The sequence below is a fragment of the Nicotiana sylvestris genome, chromosome 9 (genome assembly GCF_000393655.2).
Source record: "Nicotiana sylvestris chromosome 9, ASM39365v2, whole genome shotgun sequence".
Lineage (NCBI taxonomy): Eukaryota > Viridiplantae > Streptophyta > Magnoliopsida > Solanales > Solanaceae > Nicotiana > Nicotiana sylvestris.
This window is the reverse complement of record NC_091065.1, coordinates 163,820,829-163,841,769: the sequence shown is the minus strand read 5'-3', so window position 1 is coordinate 163,841,769 and position 20,941 is coordinate 163,820,829. Positions and strand designations below refer to the sequence as shown.

At 40.2% G+C, this 20,941-nt stretch overlaps 1 protein-coding gene across 1 annotated transcript; it reads right to left on the bottom strand.

Moving 5' to 3' along the window:
- Positions 1-206: 206 nt before the first annotated feature.
- Positions 207-3,496, bottom strand: LOC138878541 (uncharacterized). Its single transcript, XM_070158228.1, has 5 exons — positions 3,295-3,496; positions 2,520-2,949; positions 1,827-2,396; positions 1,170-1,650; positions 207-308 (listed from the first exon to the last, which is right to left on the bottom strand). The coding sequence occupies exons 1-5, from the start codon at positions 3,494-3,496 to the stop codon at positions 207-209; spliced, it is 1,785 nt and encodes a 594-aa protein (XP_070014329.1).
- Between the last annotated feature and the right edge of the window lie 17,445 nt (positions 3,497-20,941).

The window sequence follows — 20,941 nt, the reverse complement described above, 5'->3', positions numbered from 1 at the left end:
CTCGGCCAAGTGATCAGTCAAAGCTTGGGTTTTCATCGCCGTTCGATTCACATATACGATGTCAAACTCTGTGAGCAAGATCTGCCACTTTGCGAGCCTTCCTGTGGGCATGGGCTTCTGAAAGATATACTTCATAGGATCCAAACGAGAGATGAGGTAAGTAGTGTAGGATGAAAAGTAATGCTTCAACTTATGTGCTACCCAAGTCAGGGCGGAACATGTTCTTTCAACGGGAGTATACCCTCATAAGATGTAAACTTCTTGCTGAGATAGTAGATGGCTTGCTCTTTCCTACCAGTAATGTCATGCTGACCCAACACACAACCAAATGAGTTATCCAGGACTGTCAGGTAAAGAATCAAAGGTCTCCCTGGTTCCGGTGGGACCAACACAAGTGGGTTTGACAAATACCCCTTTATCTTATCGAATGCTTCCTGACACTCATCAGTCCACTTGACCGCAACATCCTTCTTTAGCAGCTTAAAGATGGGCTCACAAGTTGTCGTGAGCTGAGCAATAAACCTACTAATGTAGTTCAACCTCCCTAATAGACGCATCGCCTCGGTCTTGTTCTTTGGCGGTGGTAATTCTTGGATAGCCTTGATCTTTGACAGATCCAATTCAATGCCCCGCCGACTAACTATGAATCCCAACAATTTCCCCGATGGAGCACCAAATGCGCATTTTGCAGGATTGAGCTTAAGATTGTACCTACAGAGCCTCTGGAAAAACTTTCTCAAATCCCTAACATGGTCAGACTGCTTCCTGGACTTTATGATCACATCATCCACATAAAACTTGATCTCCTTGTGTATCATGTCATGGAATATGGTCGTCATTGCCCTCATGTAAGTTGCCCCAGCATTTTTCAAACCAAAAGGCATGACTCGGTAGCAGTATGTTCCCCACGACGTGATAAATGCCATCTTTTCCGAATATTCCTCGTCCATTAAAATCTGATGATACCCCGCATAGCAATCCACAAAAGACCCAATCTCATGCTTGGCACAATTATCAATTAAAATGTGGATATTTGGTAGTGGAAAATTGTCCTTTGGACTTGCCTTGTTGAGATCACGATAATCAACACACACTCTGGTCTTACCATCCTTCTTTGGCACCGGCACAACATTGGCTAACCACGTGGGATACCGCGTGACCCGAATGACCTTTGCATCAAGCTGTTTTGTGACCTCTTCTTTGGTTTTCACACTTATGTCGATTTTGAACTTTCTCAACTTCTGCTTAATGGGAGGAAATGTTGGATCAATTGGCAATTTATGGACCACCCAATCGGTACTCAACCCGGGCATATCATCATACGACCATGCAAAAATATCCTTATACTCAAACAATGCTTTAATTATCCCTTCCCTGATTTGCGGTTCAAGATAGATGCTTATCTTAATTTCTCTGACATTATCTGGATCACTTAGATTGATTGCTTCTGTATCATTCAGGTTCGGGTTAGGTTTTTCTTCAAAATGACTTAATTCCTTATTAATCTCTTCAAAGGCCTTATCCTCATCATATTCTAATTCATCGACACACTCTATTTCTTGGATTATTATTTCAGAATAAGATTGAATTTTAAGACTGGGCCGAAGATTCCTCATGCATGTCATGTTATTGAATCCAGCATAAAAAGAACTGTACAAAGAAGAAAAGAAAACAAAAAATAAAACTATCAGGAATGATGGAAATGGGAAATTGCATTTCATTGAAAATAAAGGATAATAGGGTTTGTACATCAACAAGCGAAAAAAATAAAAATCTAAGTCACAACCCTGGAATGACCCAGATAGAAAGGAAAACAAACAAACTACCAAGACTCCCTCCTGGTAGGGAGAGGAATAGCCTTCCAATTGTTAAGCTTTGCATTCGGCCCGACGAACTGCACGTCCGCTTTGCTATAACCTTCTCCAACTTCCACCATGTTCACATCATCAAACAACCTCTGGAACCTTCTAATTAACTCCTCATAAATGTCAACCACATAACTTGGACCTGTCGTCACTGGGTGTTTCCTAGCACTGGGCTTAACAAAAAACCTGGAGAGACGCGGAATAGGCTTTGGAAGTACCCACGCCTTCTGTTTCAACCTTTTAGCCCTTTTCACATCTGCCGCTGTAGGTTTGAATCCAAGACCGAACGTACCATAATTCTTAGGGAGGGATACCGGCTGTATGATACCCTGCAGAGATGCACCCAGACCTTTACCAGGCACAAAGCCATTTTTTAGCATTTCAAAGGCCACTATGACTGATGCGGAGGTTATCTTTGGGGTTGGAACACATTTTCCTTCTGGAACCGTCTCTACCGACACTGTTTCAAAAACTTGATAGACCCATGGCCCTTTATCATCTTCGACCTCAATGAATGGGACAGAGGCATCGCTGTGAGCACACAAGTTATCTTCACCATGCACGATGATCTATTGTCTATCCCATTCGAACTTGACCACCTGGTGCAGAGTGGATGGGACTGCTTTGGCGGCATGAATCCAAGGTCGACCTAACAGCAAATTGTAAGAGACGGCTACCTCCAGCACCTGAAACTCCATGGTGAATTCCACCGGTCCTATTGTCAACTCAAGCACTATATAACCAACTGAATATTTCCTTCCACCGTCAAATCCCCGAACGTAGATGTTGTTCTTGTGGTTCCTCTCATCATCCACTTTCAACTTGTTCAGAGTAAAGAGAGGGCAGATGTTTGCACTGGACCCGTTGTCAACTAATACCTTGGTAACCACAAAATCTTCACATTTTACCGTAAGGTAGAGAGCTCTATTATGTTCAGTACCTTCTACAGGCAACTCATCATCAAAGAAGGTGACCTTGTTCACCTCAAATATTTTGTTGGCGATCTTGTCCAGATAGTTTACTGAAATTTTGTCGGGAACATGAGCCTCATTCAGAATTTTCAACAAGGCCCGACGATGCTCATCTAAATGGATTAGCAATGACAACAATGAGATCTGAGCAGGCGTCTTTCTCAACTGCTCCATGATGGAATAATCTTGTACCTTCATCTTTCTCAGAAACTCTTCCGCCTCTTCTTCAGTCACTGCTTTCTTCACTAGTACTGGGTTATCTCTAGATGTTTTAGCTTTCTTTAACTCCTCCGGGGCAAAGCATCTCCCCGAACGAGTTAGTCCCTGGGCCTCATTGACTTCTTCTTTCACTTCCTTTCCATTATACGTCACTATCACCCATTCATAGTTCCATGGGATGGCCTTGGTGCTGATTCCCGGCAACTAGGTTACAGGCTTGATGATGACAGGATCCGTACAGGCACCCTCTACAATTATGATCGGCTTGTTTGCTACTCCTAGCACAACCACTTCGGACTTTTCTTGCTTTGCTGCAATATCACTTGGGGATCCTTTCTTGACTACCACAGATGGCTCACCATTTATCATGCTCAACTTGTTCACTGATCTTTCAACTGTTGGTGTTTTAACTGGCTTGACCTCACTGGATCGGATCATCATGACGTATGTGACAGCTTCTCGGGCTCCCCTCCCTTATGTACTATCTCAATCATGTTTGTTTCCTGATGGGTTGGTAACGGGTTCTGGTTGATGTTGGGTGCCTCTGGAGTTTGGACTTCAATTCGGTTTGTGTCAATGAGCTCCTGTATGCCATTTTTCAGGTGCCAACACTTCTCCGTATCATGTCCCGGAGTACCAGAACAATATTCACAGCTCACGGAGTAATCAAGATTCTTTAGATAAGGGTTTGGCAATTTCGACTCAATTGGCCTCAGCATATCCAACTGCCTCAATCTATGGAATAAACTGGTATAAGATTCTCCCGATGGGGTGAAGGTTTTCTTTCGTTGCAACCTCTCATTTTTGAATGCTGGATTGGGTCGAAATCCTGGACCAGCAGGGTTTCGGTAGGCTCGTGGGGGTGGGTAAGCATTTTGTGGAGTTGGTTAGGTGTTTTGTAGGGCTGGGGCATGCCATTGTGCATATGCAGGAGGTTGAGTATATGTTTGGGCATGGGGGACAGAAATCTGAGGGTCTGGTGATGGGAAGAAATACTAGGGTGGATTATATGGTGTTTGGGTGTATGTTTGGTGATAGGGTCGAGGCTGGGTATATTGGTGTGACGGGTCCCTGGGTCCAAACCATGATCCTAAATCAATTGTCGCCACATCTTCCTTCTTCTTCTTTTCAATCACTCCCCCAGTATCGTTCTGAATGGCTTGGGTGGTTGCCTTGATGGCCGAGTAACTCATGATTTTGCTTGATTTAAGCCCTTCTTCCACCATACCACCCATCTTCACTACCTCATGAACGATTTGCCTATGGCCGATATCAAATGGCCAAAGTAAGTGGGCTCCAGGTCCTGCAGAAAGTACTCCACCATTTCGCTCTCTTCCATCGGAGGGGTTAACTCTTGCCGCTTGTTCTCTCCAGCGAAAGCCATATTCTCTGAAACTTTCACTAGGCTTCTTCTCAATCTTAGTTAAAGACAAACGATCTGGAACAATCTCAATATTGTACTGGAAATGACGGGCAAATGCTTGGGCCAAATCATCCCAGGTATACCATCTGCTGTGATCCTGACGAGTGTACCACTCCAATGCCGAGCCACCTAGGCTCTGGCTAAAGTATGTCATCAACAACTCATCTTTCCCACCGGCTCCTCTCATTTTACTGCAGAATCCCCTCAAGTGGGCCACCGAGTCTCCATGCCCATCATACAAATCAAACTTCGGCATCTTAAATCCCACCGGCAACTGAACATCAGGAAATAGACATAAATCTTTGTAGGCCACGCTCACCTGGACTCCCAATCCCTGCATGCTTCTGAACGACTGTTCCAGGCTTCTAACCTTCCTGAACATCTCCTCTTATTCTGGGTTTTAGGTGGTTTCTCAGTCACAACAAGGAGGTCGAAACGAGGAGTGTAGGAGTAAGGTTTGGGGGCCTTGAAAGTAGGCTCCGGGGGATAATATTGGTTATCTTGGGTCTAGAATAAAGTCTCACTGGAGGATCGGTAGAGTGTAGCGGGCGGGGGTGCCACAAAAATGGGGGTGGCTGGTGGAAGAGGGTATGGAACTTGTTTGGGTGGTGGTGCTTATGGTATTTGGGAAGTGGTGCCCTGGTAGTTGTGGTAAATGGGGAAGCCTGGAGATGAATCAACAGTGGCAAGTTCTTGGGATTGAGCTAGGGGTGGGACGAAAGCAGGGTTGGCGGGGTAGGATGGTGGTGGATGCCCTTTTAGGCATGCCTAGTACATCCCTGCCATCTGGTGTTTCAGCTTATACAACTCCTCTTTTAGATTAACATCAGATTCTTCCCCCCCCCCTTGACGGATCAATAACACTTGCATCCAGTTCTTGGTTAGCCATGATCAACTTGTCTTTGGACCTAATGTTGTACGGGTGAGTTGCCAGAATGCCAAACAAACTAACCACCTGCCTGAACTTGATGACAACAACAAACTTATTAGCGATTAGGGCTTAACAGATAGGCAACCGCACGTTGGTGATGCAATGCACCTAAGCATTTAACCATTCCTATTATGCATTTGACCGGTTGTTTGTGTCATCCCAACTTTCCCTAATTTTCATTTTGCAACTTCTCTTTTTTTTCATGACCCGAATTTCCCACCCTCGAGAGTCGTGATGGCGCCTACTAATGTGAGCTAGGAAAGCCAAACCTTTAATCTAATTACTTCATTAACCAATTATTTCTTTTTAACAAATATAAGACAATAACGTGGTAACAACAGAAATTCAAATTTAAGCGGAAGACAACAATAAGATTTATGAAAACTGCATCTATTACAAATACTTAAGCCTTAACCACCCAAAACCTAGTGTCACAGTGTCACAAACTATCTAAGATTGCTACATACAAAGTCTGAAGAAATAACAATACACTATTTCAGAATAAAAAGAAAATGAAACATGAAATAGGGACAGAGGGAGACGTCAGGGCCTGCAGACGCCTGCAGGTCTACCTTGGGTCTCCGAATGGACTGAAGGAAGCCTCCAAGCTACTGTCCAAAAGCTACTCTGGGATCTGCACATAGTGCAGAGTGTAGTATCAGCACAACCGACCCCATGTGCTGGTATGTGTCCAGCCTAACCCCAGCGAAGTAGTGACGAGGCTAGGACCAGACTACCAAATAAACCTGTGCAGTTCAAATATATATACAACACAAAAGAAGTACAGAAATAAACAAATAAAGATAGGAGGGGAAAACATGCTTCGGGGAATAACAGGTAAAACAGAATATCAAGAGAATTATAAAGGAGTCAAAATCAACCACTAACAAGAGTAAGGAAAACAAAGGCAGATTTCACTTTCTTTTCACATCTTATTGCAGGCGTGCAACCCAATCCCATTTCCTGTGTCTCGTGGCAGTTGTGTCACCTGCTCCCATTTCATGTATTTCATGGCAGGCGTGCCACCAGCTCCCATTTCATTTACCTCGTGGTAGGCTTACCACCCACTCCCATTTCATTTATCTCGTGGTAGGCGTACCACCCGCTCCCATTTCATTATATCTTGTGGTAGGCGTACCACCCGCTCCCAATTACAAGCCAACAAAAATCACAAGGAATCCCGGCAAGGGAACAAGAACAATATAACAACGTCCTGGCAAGGGAACAATGATATTTCAACAATATCCCGGCAAGGGAACAATAATATCAACAAACATCCCGGCAAAGGAACAATACTATCAAAACAAACATCCCGGCAACGGATCATTAATATCAAACAAACATCCCAGCAAGGGAACAATGGTGATAATAACATATGGAGCGCAATAAACCACAACGGAGTCATAACACTTATAATACAAGACTCACGGGCATGCTTGACACCAACGTGTAGATACTCATGCCCATGCCTATACATCGTACTCCACAATTAACATGTAGCAAATAAGACACAACTCCTAATCCCTCAAGCTAAGGTTAGACCAAACACTTACCTCGGACTTCCACGGCCAACTCAAGCCTCAAACACCGCCTTTCCTTTTGAATTCGGCTCCAACTCAATTGTATCTAGATATAATCGACTTAATAACATCAATAAACGCTAAACAATCCAATTCCAATGCTTAATTACAGCTTTCCCATCATTCTTCCCAAAAAGTCAAAAATCGACTCCGGGCCCGCTTGGTCAAAACACGAGGTTCGGACCAAAACTTGATCACGCGTTCACCCATGAGCCCGAATATATAATTTGTTTTGAAATCCGACCCCAAAACGAGGTCAAATTCCCAAATAATCAAAAAGCCCTAACTCTACCCAAATCCCTAATTTTCTACCCTTAGTCTCATGTTTTAGGCCTAGAAATCTAGTGGGTGTTGATAAAAATGGAAGAAAACAAGTCAAAGATTACTTACCCAAGAGGTTATGGTGAAGAAGTTCTTCAAAAATCTCCTAAGAGGTGTGGAGAAGAAGAAGTTTGTGAAAAATGGGTTAAATCCCGTAATGCATTCTGTTTCTGGACTTTTAAAATAACTGGGCAAAATTGGTCTTCGCGTTCACGATAAGCTCAAAGAGTTCGCAATGCGTTAGGCCTGACAGACCTTCGCGTTCGCGATAATCGACTCGTGTTCGCACAGAAGTAACTCCTCGAGCCTTCCCGTTCGCGCCCAGTGGTCGCGTTCGCATAGGTATAATACCCCTTCCCCCTGACCAGGACACAAGCCTTCGCGTTCGCGATACCAGGCCCACTTTCGCGAAGGGTAGACCTCCTAAAACTTCGCGTTCGCGGCTTGGGTCTTGCGTTCGCGTAGAAGGAAATTTTCCTTCAGCACTATTAACTCATCGCGTTCGAGAGGGTCCTCCCGCGAACGCGAAGAAGAAAATACTAGAATACTAGCAACTGAAAACCTGCAACTTTTTAAGAGTTTAAAACTTTCTGAAACTCACCCGAGAATTCGGGGCTCCAAACCAAACATACGTACTAACTCAAGAACATCACATGAACTTATCTGTGCGATCAAATAGCCAAAATAACATCATTAACATCGAATTAAACCTCAAAATCAATGAATTATTTCAAAACTTCTTAAAACATCAAATTTTGCTTTTAAGGTCCGAATCCCGTCAAACGGATTCCATTTCTTACCAAACTTCACAGAATTATCTTAAATCACATATAAGACTTGTACCAGGCATCGGAACCAAAATACGGGCCCGATACCAACATGTTCTAATCAAAATTCATTTCCAATTCCTTTAAACAATTTCAGAAAATAATTTTATTCAAAAATTCATTTCTCGGGCTTGGGACCTCGAAATTCGATTCCGGGCATACGCCCAAGTCCCATGTTTTCCTACGGACCCTATGGGACCGTCAAATTATGGGTCCGGGTCCGTTTACCCAAAACATTGACCGAAGTCAAATTAATTCATTTTTATAGTCAAAATTTATTATTTTTCACAGATTTTCACATATAAGCTTTCCGGCTACGCGCTCGGATTGTGCACGCAAATTGAGGTGATGCTAAAAGAGCTTTTTAAGGTCTCGGAATGCAGAATTTCATTTAAACATTTTTTTTCTTCATTCCTATTTTTCTTTGCTTTATTCTTGCTTTTCTTTATTCTCTCATCTTCCTCTCTCGTTTTGCCATTATTTCTTTCCCTCTCTTTTCTTGTTTTCTCTCTTTTCTTTTGTTTCTCTCTCTCTCTCTTTTGTCTCTTTCATCTCTTTTTTCATGGTTATGATCGAATCCTATGGGGATTGTCAACGTATCATGACGCCGCATGAATTAGACCAAGCGTAGTTCTGGGGATAAGTGTAAAAATAAATAAAAAAGAACATTTTGGGGCTTTCAAATTTTTCATAAAATAACAACATCTTTATTACAACGACTCATCCTACATAATTTAATCATAAAAACTAACAGACTCAAAAAAGGGGGACTAACAGGCTCCAACAGAAAGATGAAAGTACAGACTCGAAAACCGACAAACAGACTCCAACAAAGAAAATGTAAATATAGATTCGAATGAAAATCATGAATATATCAATGCCTCAATTGCTCCAGGGGCCCGCGGGACATCAGTCGGTCTCGCCACAGGCCTATGCTTAAGATCCCCTTGAAGGTTCTCTAGGTCACTCATTATTTGGCGAACAAAGGTCATTACCGCAACAAAGAAGGTGGTTCCAGTCATGTCTTCACATTGGAATTTCATGACGATGTAGTCAGCAATGGCTCTAACCCTCTCCCTGATGATACCCTTTTCTTGGAGCAAACGCACTATTTGTTGAGTCCTAGCTTCTAGTACTTGGCATCACGATGGTTTTGACCTTGCAACTGTTGCATATCTTCCTCCAGCTGGGACATTAATGCATAGCAATGTTCCCTTTCTGCTTTAAAGTTCTTAGCTTGCTTGGCCATCTCATTTTCGAGGATGATTAGCCTTTTCTTCAAATTGGTGGATGTTCCCTCGTATTTCCTTTTCAACTATCGGACAAACTCGGCTCGCCCCTCTGCGCTCTTCACTAACTGTGCCCGGGCTTTCGCCAGATTACCCTCAGATATTTCCAGATTATCCTTACACTCTGCTATTTTCCTCTTGAGACTACTTATGAGTCTTTCATCCTTCCGGCTCCTTTCCTGATTTTCAGCAGCTATTCTCATTTTTTGGATCTGTGCTCGAAGGGCCTTGTTTTCTTGAACCAATTTCTTCTTCTCCCCTTCATCGGTTGTGGCCTATACACTTTTGTCAAATTTAAGATCTCGGATCTGTCCCTCCAATTTGCTTATGGTGGCTCTGTAGTTTGCCTTTTTTGCCAACCAATCCCATTGCTCATGCGCTCCATCAGTGAATTGTTGGACATGGGCCCTTTTTGCGGGCCGTTCGGGCTCTAAATGGATTTAGGACCTCTTACCGTACCAAGCTGTGTAACTAGGCTCCAACTCACCTCTGGATAAATCTCGTACCTGAGTCTTTGGTTCTAAGAACCTACATTGATGCCAAATTCGACGCACCTTTTCTTCTGGGAAAGCAGCTTTTGGTTCCAATTCGATGACTTGCCGACTCAAATACTCATCATGTGGGATGGTCTGGTACCAGCCTAACTGGCGTAGAACTCTGTGAGGGGCATAAGGCTGAATGCTCCGAAGACCCATCAATAGAAGAAAACACACCTCAGTCGACATATAAATGACTTCACTAACCGACAGCCACCTGAATGCCCATTCAATCTTGTTTGAAGTCAGGGAGCTTAAGTGTGCAAACCATGCTTCCATACCGTCCAGAAACTCATAGCCCTCCACCAGTCGTTCATGTTTTTCAATGCATTGAAGACCGGTCATACCGCAGTTCATGTACCCCGGACGGTGGCAAAGGTGCTCCACCATCCAGAGTTGTAGAAGCATATTGCATCCTCCAAAAAACTTTCCTCCTTCTCGCCAAACAGTTAGAGCTCGCTAAATCTCGGCCAAGATCATTGGTACAATGGTGCCATTTGCTTTTTTAGTCATGAAGTCGACTATCCCTACAAGCCCCAATTCTATGTTTCCATCTTTTCTTGGGAAAATAAAAACACCCAAGAATGCCACTGTAAAAGCCAATCCCTACCGAGCTTCCCACTTGTCTTTGTTTCCCGAATGAGTAAGGCCGATATCTGGCATCTAAAAAACCACGGGCATTTCCGTAATGTCGGTACAAGAAGTAGAATGTGCAGAATACCCTGGCCAAATTTCCATCTTGAACTTCCCGACTGATGCTTAGAAGGTCCAAAAACTTATGAGGAGTCACTGTTCTAGGTTCCACTGGGTATTTATTTCTGAGATTCCCACTAAAACCGGCGTAGCTCGCTATTTCCTCAAGCGTAGGATTTAGCTCAAAATCAGCAAAATGGAATACATTATGTGTTGGGTCCCAGAAGGGTATCAAAGCCTCAATTATGTCCTTCCTTGACTTAATATTCAGAAGCCCAACAAGACCACCCAAAGCTTTTATCACAGTTTTTCTGCTGACTTCCCCCAAATCATGTCACCACATATGTAGTTCTAACGGGATTTCCTCACGAACTGTGAAAGGTTCATTTTCAATTGTGCTCATCCTACACATTTGTTTAAGGTGATTGATTAAAAGACTGTGATTTACTTTGACTCAAGAGAAGAACACCCATTTTCACAAAATTTAGAACAAAACATTCTTGCGAATACAGCCCTTCAACACCTCAAGATAAAAAAATTCAGGGCTGTTTTTGTTAATCAACCAAAATTTTTGAAAAGGATCCTAGGTGGCTATTCTTGCAAAAACAGCCTTCCGGCGCCTTTTGGGGCATTTTTGGCTATTTTGGACAAGAATGACGCACCTAATTTATTTATGACAAAACAACGACACTTCATATTTTGGGTTTATTTTTGCAAAAGTAGTTGGACCCGATGAGGGTTGCCTACGTATCCTGCATCCAGTGAGAATCAAACTTACGTAGTTCGGTCAATTTTGACGCAACTGAAAACACAAACTTTTGAAGTAGCTTTTTTCTTCTTCTTTTTTTCGAAAATTTTGGCACAGTTTCGGGGTATTTTGGATACCAGGTTTTTTGGGTAATTTCCTCTCTCTCACCTCAATTTGATTTTTCTCCCTTTCTCACTTATTATAGAAGCCGGTCAACATGCAATCCGGGTCAAATAAATGCGCAAGTAGCAAGCAAAAATGCATCAGGATGGTTTTTTGATTTCAGGTGCGCCTGTCCTAGATGGACCCAACCCCTATGTTGAGTCTCCAAAGTCAGATGCATGTGATGCAAACAAGCGTTTCTACTAGGGATCCACCATGAGGCTATGTTATTCTAGGTTTAAAAACGTGGGTTTATTTGTTCTAGACCTGTCTTACCCGAGCGGACAGCTCGAGCCGGGGGGAGGGGGAGCGTACCGGGAATACAGAAGCTTCACCGGCTTTGCAACTTGTCCGAACCTCGTTTTAAAATTGGGATATGACTCTAACAGAAGAGAAGTCACACGAAGTGCACACTTCCCAGATGATTTAGAAGATTCAAAGAGAGGAGGGTTTCGTATCAATTTATATACAATTCAACAATATCAAAGCGGTAAAAAGAAATATTTAGCATATTAGGCCCAAGCATGTAAATAAAACCAGATAATAAATAAATCCAATTATAACAATTATTCTAAGCTCAAATTCTCGAACCCTAAACCAGAGATTCTAGGTTCTTATCCCCAGTAGAGTCGCAAGATCTGTCATACCTCCTTTTTCTACCCCCGGAAGGAGTATAAGGAAGTTTATTTCAATTTAAGTGACAATCGAAACATGATTATTTATTTATTTCCAGAGTCACCACTTGGGATAATTTATGATGTCCCAAGTCAGCGGTTTAAAAAAATCTGAATCAAGGAAAGATTGACTCTATTTTACAGTCTGCGAACACAGAAATCCAGGTAAGGAATTCTGTTAACCCGGGAGAAGGTGTTAGGCATTCCCAGATTCCATGGTTTTAGCACGGTCGCTCAACTGTTATTATTGGCCTATTTATTTTATTTTAAAACATGTTTTAGCCTATGATACATTTTTAGTTCTATAACCGCTTTTAATTATTTTAGGAAGATTCAACGTTATTTAAAACATGCCTTGAATCATGCCACATAAAAGGCACCCGCAGTGCGCGACACGTTCTATTTAACAGTGTATCCGAAGTTAATAAATAAAAGAAAATACATTTATAGAACGCGCCTAAAGCAACTACGAAAGTTCAAATTAATAACTAAGTTTGCGAGGGCCATGGAAAGTTTAATTGATGGCACACCCCGATTTTAAGAAGTTAGTAACAATTATACGAGAGCCATGGGTTATTTACTGAAATGGCACACATCAAGTATATTTTTTCAAAGGATGTTTGAACTAATCTTTTGGGGGGCGTAGATTATAGCTTGCTTAATATGTCACGCCTCAAGTCTAATTGTCCGAATGATTTCTTAGTTTAGAATTATGAGAGCTATAAGCTATTGGTGTTATTTAATATGGCACACCTCAACCTAAGTAAAAGGAGTCTAATTAATTAAAGAAGACTAAAGGAACTCGGATTTATTCAAAGTTGATTTTTAATCTAAGCCTATATAAATGAAAGACTTGCGTTGAAATGAGTCGAGTATTTGATTATCTGAAGGGCCTAGGCTGGCAGCAGGACCAATTGTAGCGTGCCGATTCTGCGACCAAACACAAGAGTAAATTGGGCTCAACATGAGGCCCAAACTGAGAGTGTAATCGACAAGGGGGTACTTTAGGTACAATTGGGCCAACGACAACAACCTAATTGCACAACCTGAACGAGATTGCTTAAAATACACATTGGGGAAGGGCGATGGTGAATCAAATAGTCAGGCCTTGACAAGGCCCAATTGACTACATTACACCCAACAGAACACCAAATAAATTTCGAGAATCATGTCATAAGAATAACCATGTTAAAGATTTTTAAAACAATGGTACCATTCATGCTAACCATAGGATCTAAATTATAAAACTTCTTGTTAATCTTAAACAAAAATTCCACTAGGCACACTATTAATCAGCATAAGAAGTCCATTTCTAAAGTTTTACTCGAGGACTAATCTTCAGTCCTATCATCATGCTTAACAGTACAACTACATCAGTTCAAATTCAAAAGACCTCAAAATAAAAATAAATCCCAAAATAACTACAATCATTAAGTAGCCAATTGCCAAAAAAATGGTGACCCATGTTATTTACCATCAGACTAACATGGGTTAAGTTGACCCAACAATCAACCACATACCCTGGGCTTGCAAACCCCGGACTGACCCTCTCTTCTTTGGGCTTTTAACCTATGAAGCCCAACATTTAATTCCCAAACCAATCAACAAATTGGGCCAACAGAGTTATAGGGAACTCCTGAAGCCATGAATCCAAAGAAAATAAAATAGGAGGAAATTGGAGCAAAATCAAACAACAAAATCAAACAAGCTAACTAAATAAAATGCTAACTAGAAATAACTTAAAATTAGCATGCATATAGAAACGATTTCAAAAACAGAAAAAAAAAACAATAAAGAAAAAGAACGAATCAGAAGAAGATGAGAATGAGAATAAAACGAAAGATGAAAGAAAGAGAAATGGCCGAAAAATACCTAGAATAAGCGGATTGACAGTGGACTTGGATAGATCTTCAACACTTTCGATTTTGAGCCGAAATTGGCATTAATCGCATGTTCTCGTTGAGAACAGACGAATAACACCAATTTTAACCCTAATCGTTCCAGGAAAACTCGGAGATTTTGGAAGATTTTCTTTTTCCTTCTTTTTTAGATATGGAACTGGTTAGATTTGGTGAGGTTTTGGGGAGATACATCAGTGGTTTGGGACTTGGGGGTGAGTGATGGTGGTGTGGTCGGAATTTGATAGGGTTTGGAGGTCAATTGCCGGTGGTTTTAATGGTGGAAGTTTTTGAGGGCGGCGCTAGGGTTTAGGGTCAGAGCCGAGGACTGAGAAGTGAGTTTGGTCTTAAGTTGTTTGGGAGGGTGTTTGGACAGTCTTAAACAAAATAGGGGAAGTGTTCTCAGCCGTTAGATAAGATGGAACGGAAGGCCAGGATTGATTTAAAATAAACAAACTCCAAACGGCGTAGTATTGGCCCTATACTACGTCGTTTGAATTGTCTAAAAAATAGATGGTTTGGGCCGGGTAAAGTGCGTGGGTTTGGACCGGACTGAAATGGGTTCTAGGGAAATTCATTTGGGCCTGGTTGAATTTGCTTTAAAAGCCCTTTTAAATCTCTTTTCCCCTTCTTTCTTTTTAATTTCCAATTTTTTTCCTTTTCAAATTAATTTAAAACCTAAATTAACTCTTAAACTAAATTAATTTACCAAATTAACTAATTACTCATCATAGCATTTACAAAATTAATTAACTCCTAAATTAAAAGAAGAACTACAAAAATTTTAAAATTAAAAAGTTTAAAAAAAAAGCAAATTGAGCCATTTTTTGTGATTTTCATTTTTTAATAAAACAAATAATTTACTAATTGACATAAAATGTAAAAATAAGTCCCAAATGCAATGTAGGGTATTTTTTGTATTTTTCATGATTTAAATAAAACAAAATATGCATAAAAAAATGCAAACAATTAACAAAAATCCTACAAAAAATCTACTAAATTGCAAATAATGGAAAAAATTTATTTTCTTGAATTTATGGGAATAATTCATATATGGAAAAAATCACGTGCTCACACTCAACATCAACACAATGTTAGAAATATTTTTCCTTTTTATCACTTATCATCAACAGGTATATTAGGTTATAAACATCACTGTTCTAAGTGTAAGACACAACCTTTTCCCCCCTTTTGACGTCATCGAAAAGTTGGATAAATATGTAAGGTAACAAGATTTTAAAACTTACTCATGGCCACTGAGGCTACTTCAAATGCAATCATAGATTAATCATCATAGATCAAGCTAAAAATTTTAACCATCAAAGAAATATAAACGAACAGTTAGAGAAAAAGTTAGTGAATTTCATTGATTATTGATAAGATTCTACCACAAAGCATAAGAAAAAATAAAAACATTGGAAACATGAGCAAAAAACAACAAAAAATCCCAAACTGGGTCATTGGTTGATATATACTAAGCTAGGAGGCTTAAGGCTAGAAAGGACCAGATGCTTGGTTTTTGGTTTGGAGGAGTTTCAGCATATCCTGAAGAATGTCATCATTCTTTTTATTTTCTCTTGCCAGCTCAGTTCTGAGAGCATCTCTCTCAGTCTCCACCTCTGCCAACCTCTTCTTCAGCCTGTCAATCTCAGCATCCTTAGCCCCAGTTTCTTCCACTAAATTTCGCACATTGCTATTCACTGGTACCTTCTTGATCTCATACCATCTTCATCTCGAAGGACCAGGTCCATCTCATCAATATCAACAGCCTCAACACTCTCACTCATCTTCTTCTTTCCCTTAGCAATTGTTTTTCTTCTACTTTCTTCCAAGGCTTTCCCCAGATCTGCCTCATTCTTCCTTTTCTGGCTTTTTGTGGCTCTACCTCTTGTGGGAGGAATTTCAACAGTAATAGATGGGGCAGCCTTCCTTTTCTTGTTTGTCCTAGAAGTGCCAGGGGTTTTAGCCTTTGAATTCCCCTTCTTCTTTAGGTTATAACTCTCAATTACCATTTTTAGTAGGTCTTCTAGGGTTCTTGTTCAGTTGGAACAAGTTCATCTATATTTTTTCCAAGTTGAACCAACCCTTCAGCAGCTTCGCCAGACCTATTTACCCTTGTTTTCTTTACACTCTCCTCTACTCCACCAGATCCTTCTTCCTAAACAACCATTGCACATGTTTCTTTGGTTAGACTAATAGGAGTGGGTGAAGAATCAACCACTCTTTTATCCTTTACCCTCACAGTACTCCGAGCACCTTCACTCTCTTTTTTCTTTTCCTTTTTCATGTTTACCACCAACCTTTCGTGACTCTATAGATTCATCACGTGATATAGATCCTACCAGCACAAACCTATTCTCCAAATTTGTAGCAACCTTAGAAATAGTTTCAGCAGTGACTTTAGGGCCAGACGATACCTGTTCAGTTTCAGAAGAAACGGTTTCTTCCCCCTCAGTAGTAGACTTGAAAGACTAATCAAATTTTTGGGATTCTTCTTCCCTACCTATTTTCAATTATTTGTTTATTTTCTTGATCTGCTCTCCTCCAGCGACAATCTTACAAGCCATCATCTTTACTCTACTTTTCTTAGAGAGTGGTGTGGTTGAAGGAGTGGTAAAAGGTGTGGAAGTGGTTTCCTATGGTGGTGATGAAGGGTTTTCAGGAGTGTTAGCCATTTCTGTGCTTCGGTATGGAAGAAAAGAGAATTAGATTGTGTTTAGAAGATGAAAGAAGATTGAGAGTTTTTTTATGGCTTGAGAGAAATGAAGTAAGGAATACACTATGGGTAACAACAACTTTTTAGACTCTTAGAAGTCTAATCAAACTGAAATTCAGTTTTGAAGAGACGTTGGAGTGTATCCCTAAAATCTAGGTACTTCAATTCAATTGGGAATCTTTTGAACGGAACTGGTTCACTTGTAGCAGATAAGTCCAAAAGGAGTTTGGAATTAGGTAGGACTCTGCTCATGACCCAAATATTATTATTTCAAATTATGCAGAGTGTAGAAAATATACCGAGTAACTTGATGATGAACCAGGTTCTTCACCAAAAATTCTTTTGTGTAAGTCTAAATTTTTCAAAATAGAAAAAATATCATTAGAGATTAATGAGTCATTTTAGCACATAGCACAAGAGTATACTATTGAAAGTATGAGACTGAGAAAGATTTAATCTAATTATATACACAATTTACAGACTTTCTAACCAAATAATTATTTTTTCATTTAACTTTGAACTGGTCCTTTTAGGTGATCTTAATCATCCCTAATTCCAACATGTTCCTCTCAAAGTAATCTCTACTTAAAGCTTTTGTGAAGATGTCAGCTTTTTGCTTGTTAGTAGCAGAAAACTCCACAGTGATCAAACCCTTTTCAAAGTTGTCCCTAAAAAAATGGTGCCTAACATCTATCTACTTAATTCTCTTATGATGAACCAGGTTCTTTGTCATCCTAATGGTACTAGTGTTATCACAAAATATAGGTATACAACCAACATCAATACCAAAGTCCATTAATTGTTGTTTGATCCACAACAATTGAGCATAACATGAAGCAGCAACAACATACTCAGCTTCCTCAATAGATAAGGCCACTGAATTTTGCTTTTTGGTAGCTCAAGACACAAGATATGAACCAAGAAAGTGTGTCATACCTGAAGTGCTCTTCCTATCCATAAGAAAACCTGCATAATCAGTGTCAGCATATCCTACTAGGTTAAAATTACTACCTTTTGGATACCAAAGACAAAGGTCAGTGGTGCCTTTTGAGTATCTCAAGATTTTCTTGACAACAATCAAGTGGGACTCCTTTGGATTTGCCTGAAATCAAGCATAAAGGCCTACACTGAAAATAATGTCAGGTCTGCTAGCAATGAGATACAAAAGAGAACCAACCATTCCCTTAAACAACTTCTGATCAACAGATGAACCAGGTTCATCTATATCCAATTTTGTGGTTGTTGCTATAAGAGTGTCGATTTCTTTTGATTCTTCCATTTTAAATCTTTTAAGCAACTCTTTCACATATTTCTGCTGATGGATCATAGTTTCATTTGAGTTTTGTTTAATTTGTACGCCTAAAAAGAAATTAAGCTCACTCATCATACTCATTTCAAATTCACTCCCCATTAATTTAGCAAATTCTTTACTTAGCTTATCAGTAGTTGGTCCAATGATTTTATCATCAACGTATATCTGCACTACTAAGAGGTATTTACCTTTTTTCTTCAACAATAAAGTGTTATCAATTTTATCTCTCTTGTATCCATACTCAAGCAGGAATTTTGATAATCTTTTATACCATGCTCTAGGAGCCTGCTTGAGCCCATAGAGTGCGTTGTCAAGTTTGTACACATGATCAGGGTACTCCTTGCTTTCAAACCATGGAGGTTGCTTGACAAACACTTCTTCCTTTAAATAGCCATTGAGTAAAGCACTTTTGACGTCCATCTAGTGAAGGGTGAATTTCATGAAAGTAACAAAGGCTATAAGGAGTCTTATTGCTTCCAACCTTGCAACTGGAGCAATGTTTTTATCATAGTTTATGCCCTCCTCTTGGCTATATCCTTGAACCACCAATCTTGTCTTGTTCCTTGTAACTGTTCCATCTTCCTCAAGTTTGTTTCTGAAGACCCATTTTGTACCAGTTACTGATCTGTCTTTGGGTCTTGGTACCAGATGTCAAACTTGACTCCTTTCAAATTGGTTGAGTTCATCTGCATTGCATTTACCCAGTCTACATCCTGCAAAGCCTTAGACATATTTTTAGGTTCAATAAGATATAAAAAAGCATTAAAAGCACAAAGATTCTTTAATGAAAATCTAGTTTTGATCCAGAGGTTGGGTCAGTGATTCTAGATCAGTGATTATCTTTTCAATGGGATGAGAACTTTGATAATTGTAAGATTTCACAACCAACTGCTTTCCTTTTGATGTTCCTTCAATGCTTTGTTGTTGTGGAACAGGTTCATGGACAGGTTCCCTTGAGGTTTGAGAGTCATTTCCTCTTTGTTCTATTCCCCCTATCATGTTGCCATGGGTGGAAGAACTTGTTCCATCACCTGTTCTTTCCTCTAGTGCAGCTTCAGTATGGGCTGTGGTTTCATTTGAATTTCTTACTAGCCCAACTGCTTCATCATCATGTTTATGCCTCTCAGAAAGAATGTTAGTTTCCATCAAAAATCACATGAACACTTTCTTCTATACACATAGTTCTTTTATACCTTATAAGCTTTGCTATGTGAAGAATATCCCAAGAATACTCTCTCGTCATTTCTGGGATCAAACTTACCTAGGGAGTCTTTACCATTGTTGTACACAAAGCACTTGCTTCCAAATGCCCTAAAATGAGATATGTTTGGTTTTCTCCCTTTAAGTAACTCATAGGGAGTCTTCTCTACAAGAGGTCTAGTCATGCACCTATTAATGATATAACATGCAATATTTACAGCGCCTGCCCAGAAGCTATGAGGCAATTTACTAGAAAGAAGCATAGTCCTAGTCATATCTTCAAGTGACCTATTCTTTCTTTCAACTACTCTATTTTGCTACAGAGACCTAGGAGCATAAAATTTATGATCTATGCCATGCTCATCACAAAATTCAGAAAATTTAGCATTTTCAAATTCAGTGCCATAATCAGACCTAATTGATGCAAGTTGATTACCTAGTTGTTTCTAAGTTTTTCTAACAAAAGAAGTGAACATGTCAAATGCTTCATCTTTAGAAGTTAAAAATTTTTCCAAGTAAACCTAGAGTAATCATCAACAAGCACTATCACATATCTTTTACCACATCTGTTTAATGTTCTCATTGGACCACAGAGATCTATATGGACCAGTTCCATTCTCCTGGTGGCGCTTACCACTTTCTTGAATTTAAAAGAGGATCTTACCGGCTTCCCCCTTCACAACCGTCACAAACTTTGTCTTCCTTGAACTTGATGTTAGGCAGCCTTATCACCAGGTCCTTAGAGACTAATTTGTTGAGTTAACTCAGACTTACATGTCCAAGTTTCTTGTACCAAAGGAGGGGATCATTGTCCAACACACTTAAGCAAGTAAGTTTATTTTCTGAAAGTACGGACAGATCTACAATATATATATTGTTTACTCTTTTTCCCTGCAAAACAATCTTGTCAGTGGTAAGATAAATCACAAAATATTTGGTAGAGGTGAATGCTACCAAGTTACCTCTATCACACAATTATGATACACTGATTAGACTGTATTTTAGTCCATCTATCAAGTAGACATTCTCAATAGAGTGAGAATCAGTCTTACCTTCCTTTCCAACCCCAATGATATCACCTTTCTTCCCATTTCCAAAGGAGACATTACCTCATTTGAGGTCCTCAAGTGAAAGGAACTGGTTCTTGCTTCTTGTCATGTGCTTTAAGCAGCCACTATCCATGTACCATATTTGGTTGTCCCCCTTCACTTGGACCTGCAAAAGGACATCAGGGGTTAGTCCAACCTAGCAGCCTATTTTTCCCTTGAACAAAATTTTTATTCTTTTGACTAGCCTTTTCTTTTACGGTGCATTCACTTTTATAGTGACCAGTTTTACCAAACTGTGTGCAAATTTTGTTCTCAGGAAGTGTGAGGTACTTACTTTTAGGATCCCACTTAGGTGCAGCGGTCTCATAGCCAAGTCCTCTCTTGTTGCTACTATGGTGTTCATGTAGCCATGAAAGTGCATCGGAGGACCTGTTCCATTTACAGGTTCGGTCTAGCTTGTGCTTGACCTTGCTTAGATCCTCCTTTAGGACTCTTATCTGCTCATCTCTTTTATACGACTCATCTTT